The 18,793-nt window shown below is 43.3% G+C and overlaps 1 protein-coding gene and 1 long non-coding RNA gene across 2 annotated transcripts; one reads left to right on the top strand and one right to left on the bottom strand.

The window, feature by feature from the left end:
- Positions 1-1,011: 1,011 nt before the first annotated feature.
- LOC136792004 (uncharacterized) lies at positions 1,012-16,668 on the bottom strand. The gene is made up of 3 exons (XR_010835054.1): positions 16,574-16,668; positions 15,509-15,566; positions 1,012-1,271 (listed from the first exon to the last, which is right to left on the bottom strand). It is a non-coding gene; the product is annotated as an uncharacterized lncRNA (long non-coding RNA).
- Positions 16,187-18,749, top strand: SMIM29 (small integral membrane protein 29). The gene is made up of 5 exons (XM_059076479.2): positions 16,187-16,286; positions 17,359-17,545; positions 17,698-17,723; positions 17,993-18,098; positions 18,275-18,749. Exons 2-5 carry the CDS (start codon positions 17,435-17,437, stop codon positions 18,338-18,340), a joined length of 309 nt encoding a protein of 102 aa, XP_058932462.1. The 5' UTR covers positions 16,187-16,286; positions 17,359-17,434; the 3' UTR covers positions 18,341-18,749.
- The last annotated feature ends 44 nt before the right edge of the window (positions 18,750-18,793 follow it).

Here is an 18,793-nt window from a genome sequence, read left to right as displayed (position 1 = left end):
AGATGTCCAAGATCCTCTCCCCTAGGAGGAGCTGAGTGACTCCTGTGCATGCTCCCATTCTGAAGGCAGGGAGAATATCTCTGTTCTTTGCATCCAGCTGAGTGGTTCAGAGCACGTACCTAGGAAATGCAGGTTGGAGGAAGCAAAGAGCCATGGCATTTGGGGATGTCCACAGCACAAAGAATGTCTGCCTAGTGTCATTCTGTTCTCTCAACAACAATAACACACACACACACACACACACACACGCACCCTTCCCTTTCCCCCAGACCTGGAAGCAAATGTAGAACTACCCTCAGGGATGGGGAGAGAGAAGTTTGGAACAGGTGGAGGTGGGGGTAGTTAAGGGTGATATTCAACCAGTGTGGTGCCCACCAACAAATCAGAACAAACACTCTATTGAAGCCTGTCCTCTGAGACCCCTTCCCCAGCTTCTTCTTCTTGCCTTGAACTTGGGAGTTAGAGGGAAAACGGGGAGGAAACCCCCAGTTCCTGCTACTCCCCTTATCTCTCAGCCCAGGATCCTGTGAACTTTCCCAGGTGGAGGGCAGGAGCTAAATGGAAGGCTGGTCACTTTCAGCACAGCCTGTGTCTGAGACAGGCAAGGAAAGCCAAGTTAGGATTGAGACTGGAGATGGGAGGGGTGGTTATGGGGATTTGCAGTTTGCGGGGGTGGAGTCGAGGGGAATTTGTTTTACTTGGAGGGAACTTGATCTGAGGAAACTGAGTGGACCGATTATAACAGCTAATATTTGACTGTGCTTTCCAGTTTACCAAGTACTCTCCCACCAGTTCAGACAATTCCTTGAACACTTACTGCCTGTACAAGGCTAAGGGCTAAGGGCCAGGACACTGACCTTCACATCTACCCTGAGAGGCAGGTACTTTGATCCCCAGCTCACTGTCGATGGAGGTGGAGCCTGGAGGAGACTAAAGGACAGGGGAAAGTAGTTTGGGTGTGGGTAAGATTTAGAAGGTGAAGGAAAGCTGCGGGGAAGCAAATACCTTGAAGTTAGGCCTCTGGTGCTGTCAGGGGCTGGCCAGTAGGGACCCCGAAGTGGAGGGAGCTCCAAACCTACACTCCTCAGGCTGCCAGTGATGTCACAATGGCAGGTGCAGGAACTGTGGGGTCCCTGTCTGCCTCAACCCCACTGATCTTTATCCCGGAATGGGGTGAGGGCCGGCTCCACTAGGCAGTGTCTCAGAAGCTCGTTTTCCACTCTTCTGGAGCAGCCCTCTGCTCTGCCCTCCGGAAAGAGGCCAGTGGACATCTGGAAGGTGCAGAAGAACAGAGGAAGTAAAGGTATGGACGTGGGAAAATGGGATGCATGCAGAAAACCAGGTAACTGCACAAAAATAAATGAGCCAATGTAAGAAAGAGCCAGGAAGAAAATACCCTCTGAAAGTGGGATTATGAGTAATTTAATTTTCTTCTTTGTGACTTTGTATATTTTCCAACTGTTGGTAGTAATTTGTTTTTGCAATCAAAAACAATCAGATTGTTTTGTAATCCCTTGCGTTTATGGAGCATGTTATTATTTACCTAATACTTAAACCCATAATTTTTTTTTTTTTTTTTTTGTGGCCATGCCACACGCAGCTTTCAGGATCTTAGTTCCCCAACCAGGGATTGAACCCAGCCCTTGGCAGTGAACGCACAGAGTCCTAACCACTGAATCTCCAGGGAATCCCCCATAAATGTAATTTCTTTCAATCAACAATAATCTTATTTATGAGGTGGGCATTATTAGTTACATTTTTGAGTCAGGGACTCAGGTTCCAAGGTGTTGAGTGACTTAGTTGAAGCCACAAGAATAGCCAGTAGTGGGGTCAGGGCACTTTGGGCCAGCCTGGCAAGGTTGAGCCTGGGCAATGTGATGGTGGCCAACAAGATTCTGCTACAATCTTGGTTCCTTTTTCTCTGTATGTCTCCCCCTTCCCAATCCCTGGGCATTGGCCCATTGACTCACCTGTCATTAACTCCATTAACTCATTTATAAAATAAATAAAAATATCATATTTTTTAAAACTGTATTGAGGGGCTTCCCTGGTGGTGCAGTGGTTAAGCATCTGCCTGCCAATGCAGGGGACACGGGTTTGAGCCCTGGTCCAGGAAGATCCCACATACCACAGAGAAACTAAGCCCGTGTGCCACAACTACTGAGCCTGTGCTCTAGAGTCCATGAGCCACAACTGCTGAGCCCATGTGCCACAGCTACTGAAGCCCTTGTGCCTAGAGCCTGTGCTCTGCAACAAGAGAAGCCACTGCAACGAGAAGGCTGCACACTGCAACGAAGAGTAGCCCCCCGCTCACCACAACTAGAGAAAGCCCGCATGCAGCAATGAAGACCCAATTCAACCAAAAATAAATAAATTAATTAATTAATTTTAAAAAACTGTATTGAGCTACAATTAACATAAGCTGCACACATTTAAAGTGTACAGTTTAATACATCTTGACATATGTGTTCAAATGAAACTATCATAACCAAGGTAATAGACCTATCCCTCACCCCCAAAAGTTCCTTTGTGCCTATTTGAGACCCCTCTCACCTGACCCTCACACATCCTTCTTCAAGTAAACACTAATCTGCTTTCTGTCACTGTAGATTAGTCTGTATTTTCTAGAGTTTCATATAATAGAATCATACATTAGAATTTGTATATATTGCAAGGTATGGATTCAAGGTGATAATTTTTGCATAGAGATAACCAGTTGTTCCAGTACCATTTCCTAAAAAGGCTATCCTATTCTTAGTTTGCTGTGTTTGGGGTTTTGGTTTTGGTTTTTGGTTTTCTTTTGTTTTTGGCCACACCGTGTGGCATGTGGGATCTTAGTTCCCCAACCAGGGATCAAAACCATGTTCCCTGCACTGGGAGCACAGATTCTTTTTTTTTTTTTTTTTTTATCATGAAAATGTCATTTAATGCAAGTTTCTATCAATATATACCTCCCATGCTTGATTTCCTAATAGTATATTTTTGTTTGTTTTTGAATGTTTAAGATGTCTTTATCTTCATTCTTTTTTTATCATGAAAGTGTCATTTAATGCAAGTTTCTATCAATATGTACCTCCCATGCTTGATTTCCTAACAGTGTATTTTTGTTTGTTTATTGAATGTTTGAAGATGTCTTTATTTTATCTTTTTTTAACATCTTTATTGAAGTATAATTGCTTTACAGTGGTGTGTTAGTTTCTGCTTTATAACAAAGTGAATCAGCTATACATATACTTATGTTCCCATATCTCTTCCCTCTTGCACCTCCCTCCCTCCCCCCCCCCATCCCACCCTTCTAGGTGGTCACAAAGCACCGAGCTGATCTCCCTGTGCTATGTGGCTGCTTCCCACTAGCTATCGGTTTTACATTTGGTAGTGTATATATGTCCATGCCACTCTCTCACTTTGTCATAGCTTACACTTCCCACTCCCTGTGTCCTCAATTCCATTCTCTATATCTACGTCTTTATTCCTGTCCTGCCCCTAGGTTCTTCAGAACCTCTTTTTTTTTTTTTTAACATTCCATATATATGTGTTAGCATATGGTATTTGTTTTTCTCTTTCTGACTTACTTCACTCTTCACCCTAGGTCCATCCACCTCACTACAAATAACTCAATTTCGTTTCTTTTAATGGCTTAGTAATATTCCATTGTATACATGTGCCACATCTTCTTTATCCATCCATCTGTTGATGGACACTTAGGTTGCGTCCACATTCTGGCTATTGTAAATAGAGCTGCAATGAACATTGTGGTACATGACCTTTTTGAATTATGGTTTTCTCAGGGTATATGCCCAATAGTGGGACTGCTGGGTCGTATGGTAGTTCTATTTTTAGTCTTATAAGGAACCTCCATACTGTTCTCCATAGTGGCTGTATCAATTTACATTCCCACCAACAGTGCAAGAGGGATCCCCTTTCTCCACACCCTCTCCAGAATTTATTGTTTGTAGATTTTTTGATGATGGCCATTCTGAATGGTGGGAGGTGATACCTCATCGTAGTTTTGATTTGCATTTCTCTAATGATTAGTGATGTTGAGCGTTCTTTCATGTGTTTGTTGGCAATCTGTATATCTTCTTTCGAGAAATATCTATTTGGGTCTTGTGCCCATGTTTGGATTGGGTTGTTTGTTTTTTTGATATTGAGCTGCATGAGCTGCTTGTAAATTTTGGAGATTAATCCTTTGTCTGTTGCTTCATTTGCAAATATTTTCTCCCATTCTGGGGGTTGTCTTTTCATCTTGTTTATGTTTTCCTTTGCTGTGCAAAAGCTTTTAAGTTTCATTAGGTCCCTTTTGTTTATTTTTGTTTTTATTTCCATTTCTCTAGGAGGTAGGTCAGAAAGGATCTTGCTGTGATTTATGTCATAGAGTGTTCTGCCTATGTTTTCCTCTAAGAGTTTTATAGTGTTTGGACTTACATTTAGGTCTTTAATCTATTTTGAGTTTACTTTTGTGTATGGTGTTAGGGAGTGTTCTAATTTCATTATTTTACATGTAGCTGTCCACTTTTCCCAGTGCCACTTATTGAAGAGGCTGTCTTTTCTCCACTGTGTATTCTTGCATCCTTTATCAACCATAAGGTGACCATATGTGCATGGGTTTACCTGGGCTTTCTATCCTGTTCCATTGATCTGTATTTCTGTTTTTGTGCCAGTACCATACTGTCTTGATTACTGTAGCTTTATGGTATAGTCTGAAGTCCGGGAGCCTAATTCCTCCAGCTCCGTTTTTCTTTCTCAAGATTGCTTTGGCTATTTGGGGTCATTTGTGCTTCCATACAAATTGTGAAATTCTTTGTTCTTGTTCTGTGAAAAAGTGCCATTGGTAGTTTGATAGGGATTGCATTGAATCTGTAATTGCTTTGGGTAGTATAGTCATTTTCACAATGTTGATTCTTCCAATCCAAGAACATGGTATATCTTTCCATCTGTTTGTATCATCTTTCATTTCTTGCATCAGTGTCTTATAGTTTTCTGCATACAGGTCTTTTGTCTCCTTAGGCAGGTTTATTCCTAGGTGTTTTATTCTTTCTGTTGCAATGGTAAATAGGAGTGTTTCCTTAATTTCTCTTTCAGATTTTTCATCATTAGTGTATAGGAATGCAAGAGATTTCTGTGTGTTAATTTTGTATCCTGCTACTTTACCAAATTCATTGATGAGCTCTAATAGTTTTATGGTACCATCTTTAGGATTCTCTATGTATAGTATCATGTCATCTGCAAACAGTGACAGCTTTACTTCTTCTTTTCTGATTTGGATTCCTTTTATTTCTTTTTCTTCTCTGATTGCTGTGGCTAAAACTTCCAAAACTGTGTTGAATAATAGTGGTGAGAGTGGACAATCTTGTCTTGTTCCTGATCTTAGAGGTAATGGTTTAGGTTTTTCAACATTGAGAACAATGTTGACTGCGGGTTTGTCATATATGGCCTTTATCATGTTGAGGTAAGTTCCCTCTATGCCTACTTTCTGGAGGGTTTTTATCATAAATTGGTGTTAAATTTTGTCAAAAGCTTTTTCTGCATCTATTGAGATGATCATGTGGTTTTTCTCCTTCAATTTGTTAATATGGTTTATCACATTGATCGATTTGCATATATTGAAGAATCCTTGCATTCCTGTGATAAACCCCACTTGATCATGGTGCATGATCCTTTTAATGTGCTGTTGGATTCTGTTTGTTAGTATTTTGCTGAGGATTTTTGCATCTATGTTCATTAGTGATATTGGCCTGTAGTTTTCTTTCTTTGTGACATCTTTGTCTGGTTTTGGTATCAGGGTGATGATGGCCTCGTAGAATGAGTTTGGGAGTGTTCCTCCCTCTGCTATATTTAGGAAGAGTTTGAGAAGGATGGGTGTTAGCTCTTCTCTAAATGTTTGATAGATTTCACCTGTGAAGCCATCTGGTCCTGGGCTTTTGTTTGTTGGAAGATTTTTTTTTTTTTTTTTTTTTTTGCGGTATGCGGTCCTGTCACTGTTGTGGTCTCTCCCGTTGCGGAGCACAGGCTCTGAATGCGCAGGCTCAGCGGCCATGGCTCACGGGCCTAGCCACTCCATGGCATGTGGGATCTTCCCAGACAAGGGCACGAACCCGTGTCCCCTGCATCAGCAGGCGGACTCTCAAACACTGCCCCACCAGGGAAGCCCTGTTGGAAGATTTTTGATCACAGTCTCAATTTCAGCGCCTGTGATTGGTCCATTTATATTTTCTATTTCTTCCTGGTTCAGTCTTGGAAAGTTGTACTTTTCTAAGAATTTGTCCATTTCTTCCAGGTTGTCCATTTTATTGGCATATAGGTGCTTGTAGTTATCTCTCATGATCCTTTGTATTTCTGCAGTGTCAGTTGTTACTTCTCCTTTTTCATTTCTAATTATATTGATTTGAGTCTTCTCCCTTTTTTTCTTGATGAGTCTGGCTAATTGTTTATCAATTTAGTTTATTTTCTCAAAGAACCAGCTTTTCGTTTTATTGATCTTTGCTATTGTTTCCTTCATTTCTTTTTCATTTATTTCTGATCTGATCTTTATGATTTCTTTCCTTCTGCTAACTTCGGGGGTTGTTTTGTTCTTCTTTCTCTAATTGCATTAGGTGTAAGGTTAGGTTATTTATTTGAGATGTTTCTTGTTTCTTGAGGTAGGATTGTATTGCTATAAATTTCCCTCTTTGAACTGCTTTTGTCGCATCCCATAGGTTTTGGGTCATCGTGTTTTCATTGTCATTTGTTTCTAGGTATTTTTAAATTTCCTATTTGATTTCTTCAGTGACCTCTTGGTTATTTAGTAGTGTATTGTCTAGCCTTCATGTGTTTGTATTTTCTACAGATTTTTTCCTGTAATTGATATCTAGTCTCATAGTGTTGTGGTCAGAAAAGAACTTGATATGATTTCAATTTTCTTAAGTTTACCAAGGCTTGATTTGTGACCCAAGGTATGATCTATCCTAGAGAATGTTCCATGAGCACTTGAGAAGAAAGTGTATTCTGTTGTTTTTGGATGGAATGTCCTATAAATATCAATTAAGTCCATCTTGTTTAATGTATCATTTAAAGCTTGTGTTTCCTTATTTATTTTCATTTTGGATGATCTGTCCATTGGTGAAAGTGGGGTGTTAAAGTCCCCTACTATGATTGTGTTACTGTCAATTTCCCCTTTTCTGGCTGTTAGCATTTGCCTTACGTATTGTGGTGCTCCTATATTGGGTGCATAAATATTTACAGTTGTTATATCTTCTTCTTGGATTGATCCCTTGATCATTATGTAGTGTCCTTCTTTGTCTCTTGTAATAATCTTTATTTTAAAGTCTATCTTGTCTGAGAATTAGCAATGAGAATTGCTACTCCAGCTTTCTTTTGATTTCCATTTGCATGGAATATCTTTCTCCATCCCCTCACTTTCAGTCTGTATGTGTCCCTAGGTCTGAAGTGGGTCTCTTGTAGACAGCATATATATGGGTCTTGTTTTTGTATCTGTTCAGCCAGTCTGTGTCTTTTGGTTGGAGCATTTAATGCAGTTACATTTAAGGTTGTTATCGATATGTATGTTCCTATTACCATTTTCTTAATTGTTTTGGGTTTGTTATTGTAGGTCTTTTCCTTCTCTTGTGTTTCCTGCCTAGAGAAGTTCCTTTAGCATTTGTTGTAAAGCTGATTTGGCGGTGCTGAATTCTCTTAGCTTTTGCTTGTCTGTAAAGTTTTTAATTTCTCCGTCAAATCTGAATGAGATCCTTGCTGGGTAGAGTAATCTTGGTTGTAGGTTTTTCCCTTTCATCACTTTAAATAAGTCCTGCCACACCCTTCTGGCTTGCAGAGTTTCTGCTGAAAGATCAGCTGTTGGCCTTATAGGGATTCCCTTGTATGTTATTTGTTGTTTTTCCCTTGCTGCTTTTAATATTTTTTCTTTGTGTTTAATTTTTGATAATTTGATTAATGTGTGTCTTGGCATGCTTCTCCTTGGATTTATCCTGTATGGGACACTCTGCGCTTCCTGGACTTGATTATTTCCCTTCCCATATTAGGGAAGTTTTCAACTGTAATCTCTTCAAATATTTTCTCAGTCCCTTTCATTTTCTCTTCTTCTTCTGGGACCCCTATAATTCGAATGTTGGTGCGTTTAATGTAGTCCCAGAGGTCTCTGAGACTGTCCTCAATTCTTTTCATTCTTTTTTATTTATTCTGCTCTTTGGTAGTTATTTCTACTATTTTCTCTTCCAGGTGACTTATCTGTTTTTCTGCCTCAGTTATTCTGCTATTGATTCTTTCTAGAGAATTTTTAATTGCAATTATTGTGTTGTTCATCATTGTTTGCTCTTTAATTCTTCTAGGTCCTTGTTAAACATTTCTTGTATTTTCTCCATTCTATTTCCAAGATTTTGGATCATCTTTACTATCATTACTCTGAATTCTTTTTCAGGTAGACTGCCTATTTCCTCTTCATTTGTTTGGTCTGGTGGGTTTTTACCTTGCTCCTTCATCTGCTATGTGTTTCTCTGTCTTCTCATTTTGTTTAACTTACTGTGTTTGGGGTCTCCTTTTCGCAGGCTTCAGGTTTGTAGTTCCCGTTATTTTTGGTGTCTGCTCCTAGTGGCTAAGGTTGGTTCAGAGGGTTGTGTAGGCTTCCTGGTGGAGGGGACTGGTGCATGTTCTGGTGGATGAGGCTGGATCTTGTCTTTCTGGTGGGCAGGACCACGTCCAGTAGTGTGTTTTGGGGTGTCTGTGACCTTATTATGATTTTAGACAGCCTCTCTGCTAATGTGTGGGGTTGTGTCCCTGTCTTGCTAGTTGTTTGGCATAGGGTCCCCAGCAGTGTAGCTTGCTGGTCGTTGAGTGGAGCTGGGTCTTAGTGTTGAGATGGAGATCTCTGGGAGAGCTTTTGCCGTTTGATATTACATGGAGCTGGGAGGTCTCTGGTGGACCAATGTCCTGAACTCTGGGAGCATGGATTCTTAACCACTGTGCCACCAGGGAAGCCCTCAGCTGTGTTTTTATCATGATAGGATGTTGAATTTTTGTCAGATGCTTTTCTGCATCTATTGAGTTGACTATGTGGTTGTTTTCCTTTGTCCTATTAATGGGCTGTATGACATTGATTTTCCTATAGTTGAAATACCCCTTCCATTCCTAGCGTAAATCCCATTTGGCCATTGTGTATAATCCTGTTTAATGAGCTATTGGATTTGGTCTGCTAGTATATTATTGAAGATTTTTGTCTATGTTTATAAGGAATATTGATCTATAGTTTTCTTATGGAATCTTTCTCTGGCTTTGGTATCAGGATAATGTTGGCCTCAAGGAATGTGTTAGAAAGTGTTCCCCTCCTCTAATTTTTGGTAGAGTTGATGTTAGGATTGATGAATTGGATTGATGTTAATTCTTCTTTAAATGTTTGGTAGAATTGGCCATTGAAGACATCTAGTCCTGACTTTTCTTTGTTGGGAGGTTATTGATTCCTGATGCAATCTTCTTACTACAGGTCTGTTAAGAATTTCTATTTCCTCTTGAATAAGTTTTAATAATTTGTATGTCTTTAGGAATTTGTTGATTCATCCAGATTATCTTGTTTGCATATAATAGTTCATAATGTTCTCTTATAATCCTTTTAATTTCTGTTTTCATTTCTGGTTTTAGTTATTTTCATATTCCTTTTTTTTTTTTAAAGCTACTGAACTATTTTTTTTCTTTACTTTTTTGGCTGCATCGGGTCTTAGTTGCAGCATGTGGGATCTTTGTTGAGGCATGTGGGATATTTTGTTGTGGCACGCGGGCTTCTCTCTAATTGTGGCATGTGGGCTCTCTCTCTAGTTGCAGCGTGCAGGCTCCAGGGTGCATGGGCTCTGTAGTTTGCCACATGTGGGCTCTCTCACTGAGGCACGCGAGGTCAGTAGTGGTGGCACACAGGCTTAGTTGCCCAGTGGCATGTGGGATCTTAGTTCCCTGACCAGGGATCAAACCCATGTCCCCTGCACTGGAAGGTGGATTATTTACCACTGGACCACCAGGGAAGTCCCTCTGGTTCCTTAAGGTTTAAAGTTAGGTTGTTTATCTGACATCTTCTATTAATGTAGGCACTTACAACTGTAAATTTCTCACTGAGTACTCCTTTTACTACATATCCCATAAGTTTTTGGTATGTCTCAAAATATTTTCTAATTTCCCTAGTGGTCTTCTTTAACCCAGTGTTTTTTTAAGAGTGTGTTATTTACTTTCTGCATATTTGCTAATTTTCCAGTTTTCCTTCTGTTACTGATTTCTAGATTCATTCCATTGTGGTCAGGGAAAATGTTTTGTATGATTTTAATCCTTTTTAATTTATTGAGAGTTCTTTTATTACCTTACATTTACATTAATAAGAGATATTGAGCTGTAGTTTCCTTTTGTGTGTTTTTCTGGCTTTGGTATGAGGGCAATGCTGAGCTAGAATGAGTTAGGAAGTATTCCTTTTCTTTCAATTTTTTAGAAGAATTTGAGAAGGATTGGTATTAATTCTCCTTTAGATTTTTGGTAGAATTCATCAGTGAAGCCATCTGGTCCTGGTCTTTTCTTTGTTAGGAGGTTTTAAAATGTATTAAAATTTGTTTTGTGGCCTAACATATTGTCTGTCCTGGAGAATGCTCCACATGTACTTGAGAACAATGTATATTCTTTGGGATGAGTGTTCTTTATGTCTTTTAGGTCTAGTTGGTTTATAGTGTTTTTCAAGTACTCTATTTCCTTATTGATCTTCTGTATAGGATATTCTCTCCATTATTGAAAGTAAGGTATTGAAGTCTCCAACTATTAGTGTAGAACTGTCAATTTCTCCCTCCAGTTTTGTCAATATTTGCTTCATGTATCTTGAGACTGTGTTGTTTGGTGCATATATAATTGTTATAACTTCTTCATGATTTTCCCTTTTTATCAATACAAAATGTCCTCCTTTGTCTCTTGTAACAATTTTTGACTTAAAATCTATTTTGTCCAATATTAATATAGCCACCCTAGGTCTCTTTTGGTTATTCTTTACATAGAATATCTTTTCCATCCTTTCACGTTCAACTTATTTGTGTCTTTGTGTTTAAAGTGAGTCTCTTGCCAGCAGCATATACTTGGATTGGATCTCTCTCTCTCTCTCTCTCTTTTTTTTAACATTTTAAACTGTTTATAAGTGTACAGTTCAGTGCCATTAAATACACTGTTATGCAAGCATTACTACCATCCATTTCCAAAAATTTTTTCATCTTCTCAAACTGAAACCCCATATCCATTAAACAATAGCTCTTTATTCCCTCCCACCCAGCCACCCCGCCCCAGCCCCTGGCAACTACTGTTCTACTTTTTATCTATATGAATTTGACTACTTTAGTTACCTCATATAAGTGAAATCATACCTTATTTGTTCTTTCGTGACTGGTTTATTTCACTTAGCATAATGTCTTCAAGGTTCATCCATGTTGTAGGTGTGTCAATATCCCATTGTACATATGTACCATATTTTGTTTATCCACTTACCTGTCGATGGGCACTTGGGTTGCTTCCACATTTTGACTATTGTGGAGAATGATGCTATGTACTTGAGTATACAGGTATCTGTCTGAATCCCTGCTTTCCATTCTTTGTGGTATATACCCAAAAGTGTAATTGCTGGATCATATGGTAATTCTATTTTCAATTTTTTGAGGAACCACCATACTGTTTTCAGTAGTGGCTGCACCATTTTATTCCCATCAGCAGTACACAAGAGTTCCTTTTTCTGTACATCCTCACCAACATGTTATTTTCTGTTTTGTTTCTTTTATAAATTTATTTATTTATTTGTTTTTGGCTGTGTTGGGTCTTTGTTTCTGTGCGAGGGCTTTCTCTAGTTGTGGCAAGCGGGGGCCACTCTTCATCACGGTGTGCGGGCCTCTCGCTGTCATGGCCTCTCTTGTTGCGGAGCACAGGCTCCAGACGCGCAGGCTCAGTAGTTGTGGCTCATGGGCCCAGTTGCTCCGCGGCATGTGGGATCCTCCAAGACCAGGGCTCGAACCTGTATCTCCTGCATTGGCAGGCAGATTCTCAACCACTGCGCCACCAGGGAAGCCCCTGTTTTGTTTTAAATAATAGCCATCCTAATGGATATGAAGTGGTATCTCACTGTAGTTTGATTTGCATTTCCCTAATGATTAGTGATGTTGAGCATCTTTTCATGTACTTATTTGGCCATTTGCATGTTTTCTCTGGAGAAATTTTTATTCAAATCCTGTTAGATCATTTTAAAATCCATTCTGCCTTTTTTTGTGAGTGATAGAATTTACATAAAATTTACCATTTTAATCATTTTGAAATATACAAATCAGTGGCATTAAGTACATTCATAATATTGTGCACCTATCACCAATCTGTCTTTTAATTGGTGAGTTTAATCCATTTACATTTAAAGTGATTACTGAGGGGCTTCCCTGGTGGCAGAGTGGTTGGGAGTCTGCCTGCTGATGCAGGGGACGCAGGTTCGTGCCCCAGTCCGGGAAGATCCCACATGCCGCGGAGCGGCTGGGCCGGTGAGCCATGGCCGCTGAGCCTGCGCGTCCGGAGCCTGTGCTCCGCAACGGGAGAGGCCACAGCAGTGAGAGGCCCACGTACTGCAAAAAAATAAATAAATAAATAAATAAATAAAGTGATTACTGATATTGAAGGACTTACTTCTGCCATAGTACTGTTTTCTGTGTGTGATATCTTTTTCGTTCCTTAATCCTTCCAGTACTGACTTCTTTTGTGTTTGATTTTTCTCCTAGTATATGCCATTTTGATTTCCTCTTCATTTCCTTTTCTATATATTTCCTACTTGTTTTTGTAGTGGTTACCATGGAGATTACAATTAACATCCTACGATTAACACTTGATTTATCAGAAACCATGAAGGCTAGAAACCAGTAGAATGATATATTTAAAGAACTGACAGGAAAACACAAACAAAAACCTGTCAACCAGTAATTCTATATCCAGAAAAATTGTCCTTCACAATTAAGGAGAAGTTCAGACATTCCCAGATTAACAAAAACTAACAGCATTTGTTACTAGTAGACCTGCCCTACAAGAAATGCTACAGGGAGTCATTCAGACTGAAACAAAAAGGCACTAGATAAAAGTTCACTGATAAAGGTAAGTACAAGGTAAATATAAAAGCCAGTATTACTGTATTCTGGGTATGTTAACTCTTTTCTGATTCTTACATGGTTTAAAAGACAGATGCATAAAACAATAATTATAAATCTTTGTTAATATGCATGCAATATGTAAAGATGTATTTGTAACAATACCAACTTCAAGGGGAACATAGAATTGAATAGGAGGAATTAATGTATGCTGTTGAAGCTAAGATGGTATAAATTTAACCTAGATTCCTATACATTTATCTGTTTCTTAGGTGAGCTTTGGTAATTTGTGTCTTTCTGTCTATCCTCCATTTCAACTAAGTTATTGAATTTATTGGCAAAAAGTTGTTCCTAATATTCCCTTATTATTCTTCTATTATCTGTAGAAACTGTTGTGATCTTACCTCTTTCATTTCTAATATTGGTGATTTGTATTTTCTCTCTTTTTTCCTGATCAATCTGGCTAGAGGTTTATCAATTTTGTTGATCTTCTCAAGAAGCAGCTTATGGTTTCATTGATTTTCTGTTTTCTATTACATGGATTTCTGCATTGATCTTTGTTATTTTCTTCTGTATACTTTAGTTTCAGGTGGAATCTGAGGTCGTTGACATATCTTTCTTTTTTAAAATAGATATTTAGTGCCATAAATTTCTCTAACAGAGATGTCCCACAAATTCTGATACATTGCATTTGCATTTGCATTCAGTTCAAAATAATTCCTAATTGATCCAGAGGTGTGTTATTCATTTCCCAAATATCTGGGAATTTTCCAAGGATCTTTTTGTTATTGATTTCTAATATAATTCCACTGTGATCAGAACACATACTTCGTTATGACTTGAATCCTTTTTAATTTATTGAGACTTGTTTTATGGCCCATAATATGATCTGTCTTGATAAATATTCTGTGTACACTTAAGAATATGTATTCTGCTAGTGTTAGGTGGAGGATTCTATAAAGGTCAAGTTGGTTGATAGTGTTGTTCTAGTTTACTATATCCTGGCTGATTATTTGCTTGTTTTATCTATTATTCAGAGGGTAGTATTGAAATCTCTGACTAAAACTGTGATTGTTTTTTCTTGGAGTTCTATCCATTTTTGTGTCATATATTTTGAAGCTCTCTTATTGGGCACATGAACATTTAGAATTGTTATGTCCTCAATTAATCAACCCCTTTGTCATTATGAACTGAACTTTTTTCATCTCTGGTAATATTCTCTGCTCTGATATCAACTTTGTCTGATTTTATTACAGCCTTCCCAGCTTTCTTTCTTTCTTTTTTTTTTTTTTGCGGTACGCAGGCCTCTCACTGTTGTGGCCTCTCCCGTTGTGGAGCACAGGCTTCGGACATGCAGGCCCAGAGGCCATGGCACCGCGGCATGTGGGATCTTCCCGGACCGGGACACGAACCCATGTCCCCTGCATCAGTAGGTGGACTCTCAACCACTGCGCCACCAGGGAAGCCCTAAAACCTACTACTTGATCCCTACTTCCATGTAAGGAGGGTGGCCCTGCCGGGGGAGGTGCCTCCTTCCTCTGCCCTCAGGTCTAATAGAAGACTCTTATGGGTGGTCTCCCTACTCTCCAGACTCAAAGGCAGAGAATACCAGATAATCTACCTGGAGCCTTCAGACCCAAGCTTTTTCCTCATTCCTTTCCCTTTATCTGATTCCCCAGTCAGATGGTGGTGTCTGGAGGCAAGAGGCAAGTTCCCACCTGCCCTCTAGTTCCTAATTGGGTCATCTCTGCACGAGACCTGCTCTCATCTAACCACCTCTGGAAGGACTTGAGGAAACTGAGGCCTGACCAGACAAAGTAGCTCAACCACATCCATGCCATTGGCTGTCTCTGGCAAGAATAGGGTGACCCAGGAAATTCCCTGGTGGTCCAGTTGTTAGGACTCCAGGTCCAGTGGCAGGGGGCACAGGTTCGATCCCTGGTGGGGGAACTAAGATCTTGCATGCCGGGCGGCACAGCCAAAAAAAAAAAAGAATAGGGTGACTCACAGCACCCCTGTATCTCCAGTAGCACTTGAGGACCATGAGGGCCTCAACCTGGTTCGGCTGCCACAACCTTTATGTTCTTGGGTGTTTTCCATCGCCTGCCAATCTGGAGTTTTCCCCATTGTGTGTGATTCTGGTGACGGAAAGGTAGGTGTGGTACAAAACTATACACACACAATTCGAGGTAACTAGATTCACATGCAGTTGTAAGAAATAACAGAGATCCCTTGTACACTTTTCTTAGCTTCCCCCAATGATAACTTCTGCAAAACTATAGTACAACATCACAACCAGGATACTGACATTGGTAAAACCCACCAATCTTATTCAAATTTCCCCAGTAAGTGTGTGACATTTTAATTATCAGACGACCGAAGCTTCAACCCAGGCTTACCTACTTGGCAAGTTACCTATGACCCAGAGGAACTTCACTTCGCTGCTCCGTCTGTGCCCTGGAAAACCAGAAAGAGGCTAACAGGGAATTTAAAATTCTGAGCATGCTATGTGCTAGGCTCTACCCATGTCATGGTTTAATCCCTACAGCAGCCTGTTTTACCAACATTAAGAGTGAAGCGCAGAGAGGGTGGCTAGGTGGGTGGACCTGAGGTCCAAGGCTGGGCAGGGGCTACCCCCAGGCCTGCCTACACACTCTGAGCACAGCACAGAGGCCCCGTCTGCGCTGCTAGGAGGTCTAGAGGGCTCCACAAAGCCCTTGTGGGGCTTTGGAGGCCTTGTGGGGCCTGGGCTAAACGTTAGAGCGTGACTGGGCTCCAACCAGACGTGCGAGTAAAGCAGACGCCAGGCCTCTCCCTGGAATGTGAGCTCCCAAGCGCGGCGCGCAGAGCAGGGGTCCGCCCCGGGGTACGCTGGGAAGCCGCGCGCGCCCCGCCCCTCTCCGCCCCTCCCCGCTGCGCAGCCCTCGGCTGCCCCCTGCCGTCACAGGGTGGACCCTGCAGCCCAGGCCGTCTCTGCTCGGCCCCGCCAGCACCTCAGGCCTCCGGATTGGCCCCTCCCGAAGCCTCCGGGCCGTCTGCCTGCCGCCATCGGATTGGCTGCACCCTGATACTGTGGCCCCGCCCATTTCCCCGGGTCCTTTGATCACGCGCCTGCCGGCTCTTCCGGGGCCCCGGAGCCAACCGAGGGCGTTCCTTTCCGGGCTGCATCGGCGGGAGGTAAGGCTTGGCCGGGTTGGATGGGCTGCAAAGCGCCGGTACAGGTCCACGCCTCGGGGTGTCGGGATGCCAGGATGCCCAGGCCCCTCTGTGCTCCCCCTAAGTTCCCTTCCCCTGGCCTGAGCCTCCCAGCGCCGTGGGAACTACCTCCCGCTCTCCGTTGCTGGTCCGCATCCTAGGAACGGCCTGTCACCCTCCCTACCTCGGCATGTCCCCTCGACCATGGGACGGGCATGAGACTGGGTGAGCCCGGAGCCCCCACGGGTAGCGGGACGGGTAGCTCATACCTTGCCCTCTGATAGAAGCCCAGGAGAACCGGGGTCAAGGACCTGGGTATATCTGCGTGCAGCCACCCGTGGACAGTCTCCTTGCATCTGTCATGGGAGCTGACCCTCTCCACTTTCCTCCTGTCATCCCAGGCCAGGAGGGGAGGGACCCGGGCGGAGCCCAGAGTGGGGACCAGGGGGCGGTGACATCACCTCGCAGATGCAGTGCAGCCCTGCCCACTTGTGTCCACCCTGGCACATGAGACCGATGGGGGAGACGGTGCCCAGGCTATGCCTGGAGTGACTCCAGGGACAAAGAGGCCATAGGACCTATATAGACCGAAGTGCGGGCACTGGACCCGGGCCGAGATGGTCTCCTTCAGATGCTCCCACCTCACCCCTAGGCTGCAATGCAGGACCCTCATGTTTTAACCTAATATCCCTATTTTGCTCCACTGGATAGCTGCTGGCAGTCCAGTATCCCAGGAGGTTGGGGCAGGAGCTGGGAACCTACATCTAACCTCTCCTCAGGAATTGATATCTGCAAATGTTTGGCCAGCACCTGAGCTGAGCCCCACCCTGATTTGGGGATTAGGAGCTGGGCAGGACTCAGGCCCTGGGTCTGGGCCTCCCTTTGGTGCCGTTTACACCCAGGACTTGCTGAGAGTCCCTGGAGGGTTAAACCCAACACATTGACCTGGAAGATCCCTCTTCCCAGTGCCTGACCTAAGTTTTCGTGTATTACTAGTTCTTGGGGAGGAATCCGGAGCCTGGGTGGAATTGACAACCTCCTTCCTCCTCCCCAGGGAGCCCAGTGGAGGCGCCCTCCCGAGGCAGTACTACTGCCCATGCTGACCACCCAGCCCCCTGGCTGCCGATGTCATGAGTAACACCACAGTGCCCAATGCCCCACAGGCCAGCAGCGACTCCATGGTGGGCTATGTGTTGGGGCCCTTCTTCCTCATCACCCTGGTCGGGGTGGTGGTGGCCGTGGTAAGGAGCCCCCACATACATACATACACGCCTGCACACAGCATCTCAGCTGTCCTACTATTACGGGGAGAGGAGGGTGTGGAGGTGGACCCCTGTCACTTGTGGGCCATCCTGGGCTCAGCGGCCTCCACAGTGCTGTGTCTCTGTTACAGGTAATGTATGTCCAGAAGAAAAAGCGGTGAGTGTCCCTGCCCCCAGCGCCACCTCCCCCGAATCGTGCTTAAAGTTCTTCCCGTAGGATCTGAGATCCCTGCATACATGCAAGATGCTCCTCAGCCATTCAGACACAAACCTGAAATTCCCTACACTCCCGTTAGGTTTTCCTGCCCAGACATGTCTTGTTAGATCTCTAGTGTGCCCCTGCCAGGGGGAGTAGAGGCAGGGCAGTCAGGTGTCTGAAGAAGGGGAGTGGGTCCCCTGGGCTGAGCCCCCTCCCATGCTCCCCAGGGTGGACCGGCTTCGCCATCACCTGCTCCCTGTGTACAGCTACGACCCTGCTGAGGAGCTGCACGAGGCTGAGCAGGAGCTACTCTCTGACGTGGGGGACCCCAAGGTGAGCACTCTGGGGACAGGGAGAATCAGCAGAGGTGGATCTGCTCTATTCACACCCCTGAAGACAGAGCCTGGTTCTGCTCTCAGCCTTCCCCATGTGGGCCGTAGCTAGTGGGGTGCCTCCTCCCAAGTTGTGCTGTGGACTGTGCCCTGTGGTGTGGGTCTTCTCCCCTACAGGTGGTCCATGGTTGGCAGAGTGGCTACCAGCACAAGCGGATGCCCTTGCTGGATGTCAAGACATGACTTGAGCCCCCTGCCCTGGTCTTCAGAACCACAGGGTCCTGGAACATCCAGGGCCCTGCAGCCTGCAGCTTCCCCCAGCTCCCCCTCCTAGGTACTGGGTCTCCATTCCTCCTCCCATCAGTCCCCAGTCCTAAGCCCTGCATAGCAGTCAGCCCCCACTGTCACCTCACTCCCTGCTAGGCTTTCAGTCCTTTGTGGGCTGAGCCTACCAGCCACTCCCAGGAGCTAACGGGAATTTTTCCTTCTGGGGTGGAACGGTGGCTGGGAGACAGGGTGGAGCTTTGCCCTTCCACAGGCACAACCTTTCTCTAGCCCTCCCTGACTTGGCTTTGGAGCTGTTCCCATGGTGACAGGGCCTAATGTATAATATTCAGTATATATATTTTGTAAATAAAATGTTTTGTGGCTAGGGGTGTAGTTGACTTCTTCAAGAGGGGCTTAAGTTACCTTCCC

Source organism: Kogia breviceps, chromosome 10 (assembly GCF_026419965.1).
Source record: "Kogia breviceps isolate mKogBre1 chromosome 10, mKogBre1 haplotype 1, whole genome shotgun sequence".
NCBI lineage: Eukaryota > Metazoa > Chordata > Mammalia > Artiodactyla > Physeteridae > Kogia > Kogia breviceps.
The sequence above is the reverse complement of the archived record's forward strand: the minus strand, read 5'-3'. Positions and strand labels throughout refer to the sequence as shown.

What these genes read in the sequence shown, in the direction of transcription:
- SMIM29 (XM_059076479.2), top strand. Translation starts at nt 17,435, where the DNA reads ATGAGTAACACCACAGTGCCCAATGCCCCACAGGCCAGCAGCGACTCC. An exon ending in TCGGGGTGGTGGTGGCCGTG is followed by an intron (nt 17,546 to 17,697) that starts GTAAGGAGCCCC and finishes TCTCTGTTACAG; the next exon opens with GTAATGTATGTCCAGAAGAA. An exon ending in TATGTCCAGAAGAAAAAGCG is followed by an intron (nt 17,724 to 17,992) that starts GTGAGTGTCCCT and finishes CATGCTCCCCAG; the next exon opens with GGTGGACCGGCTTCGCCATC.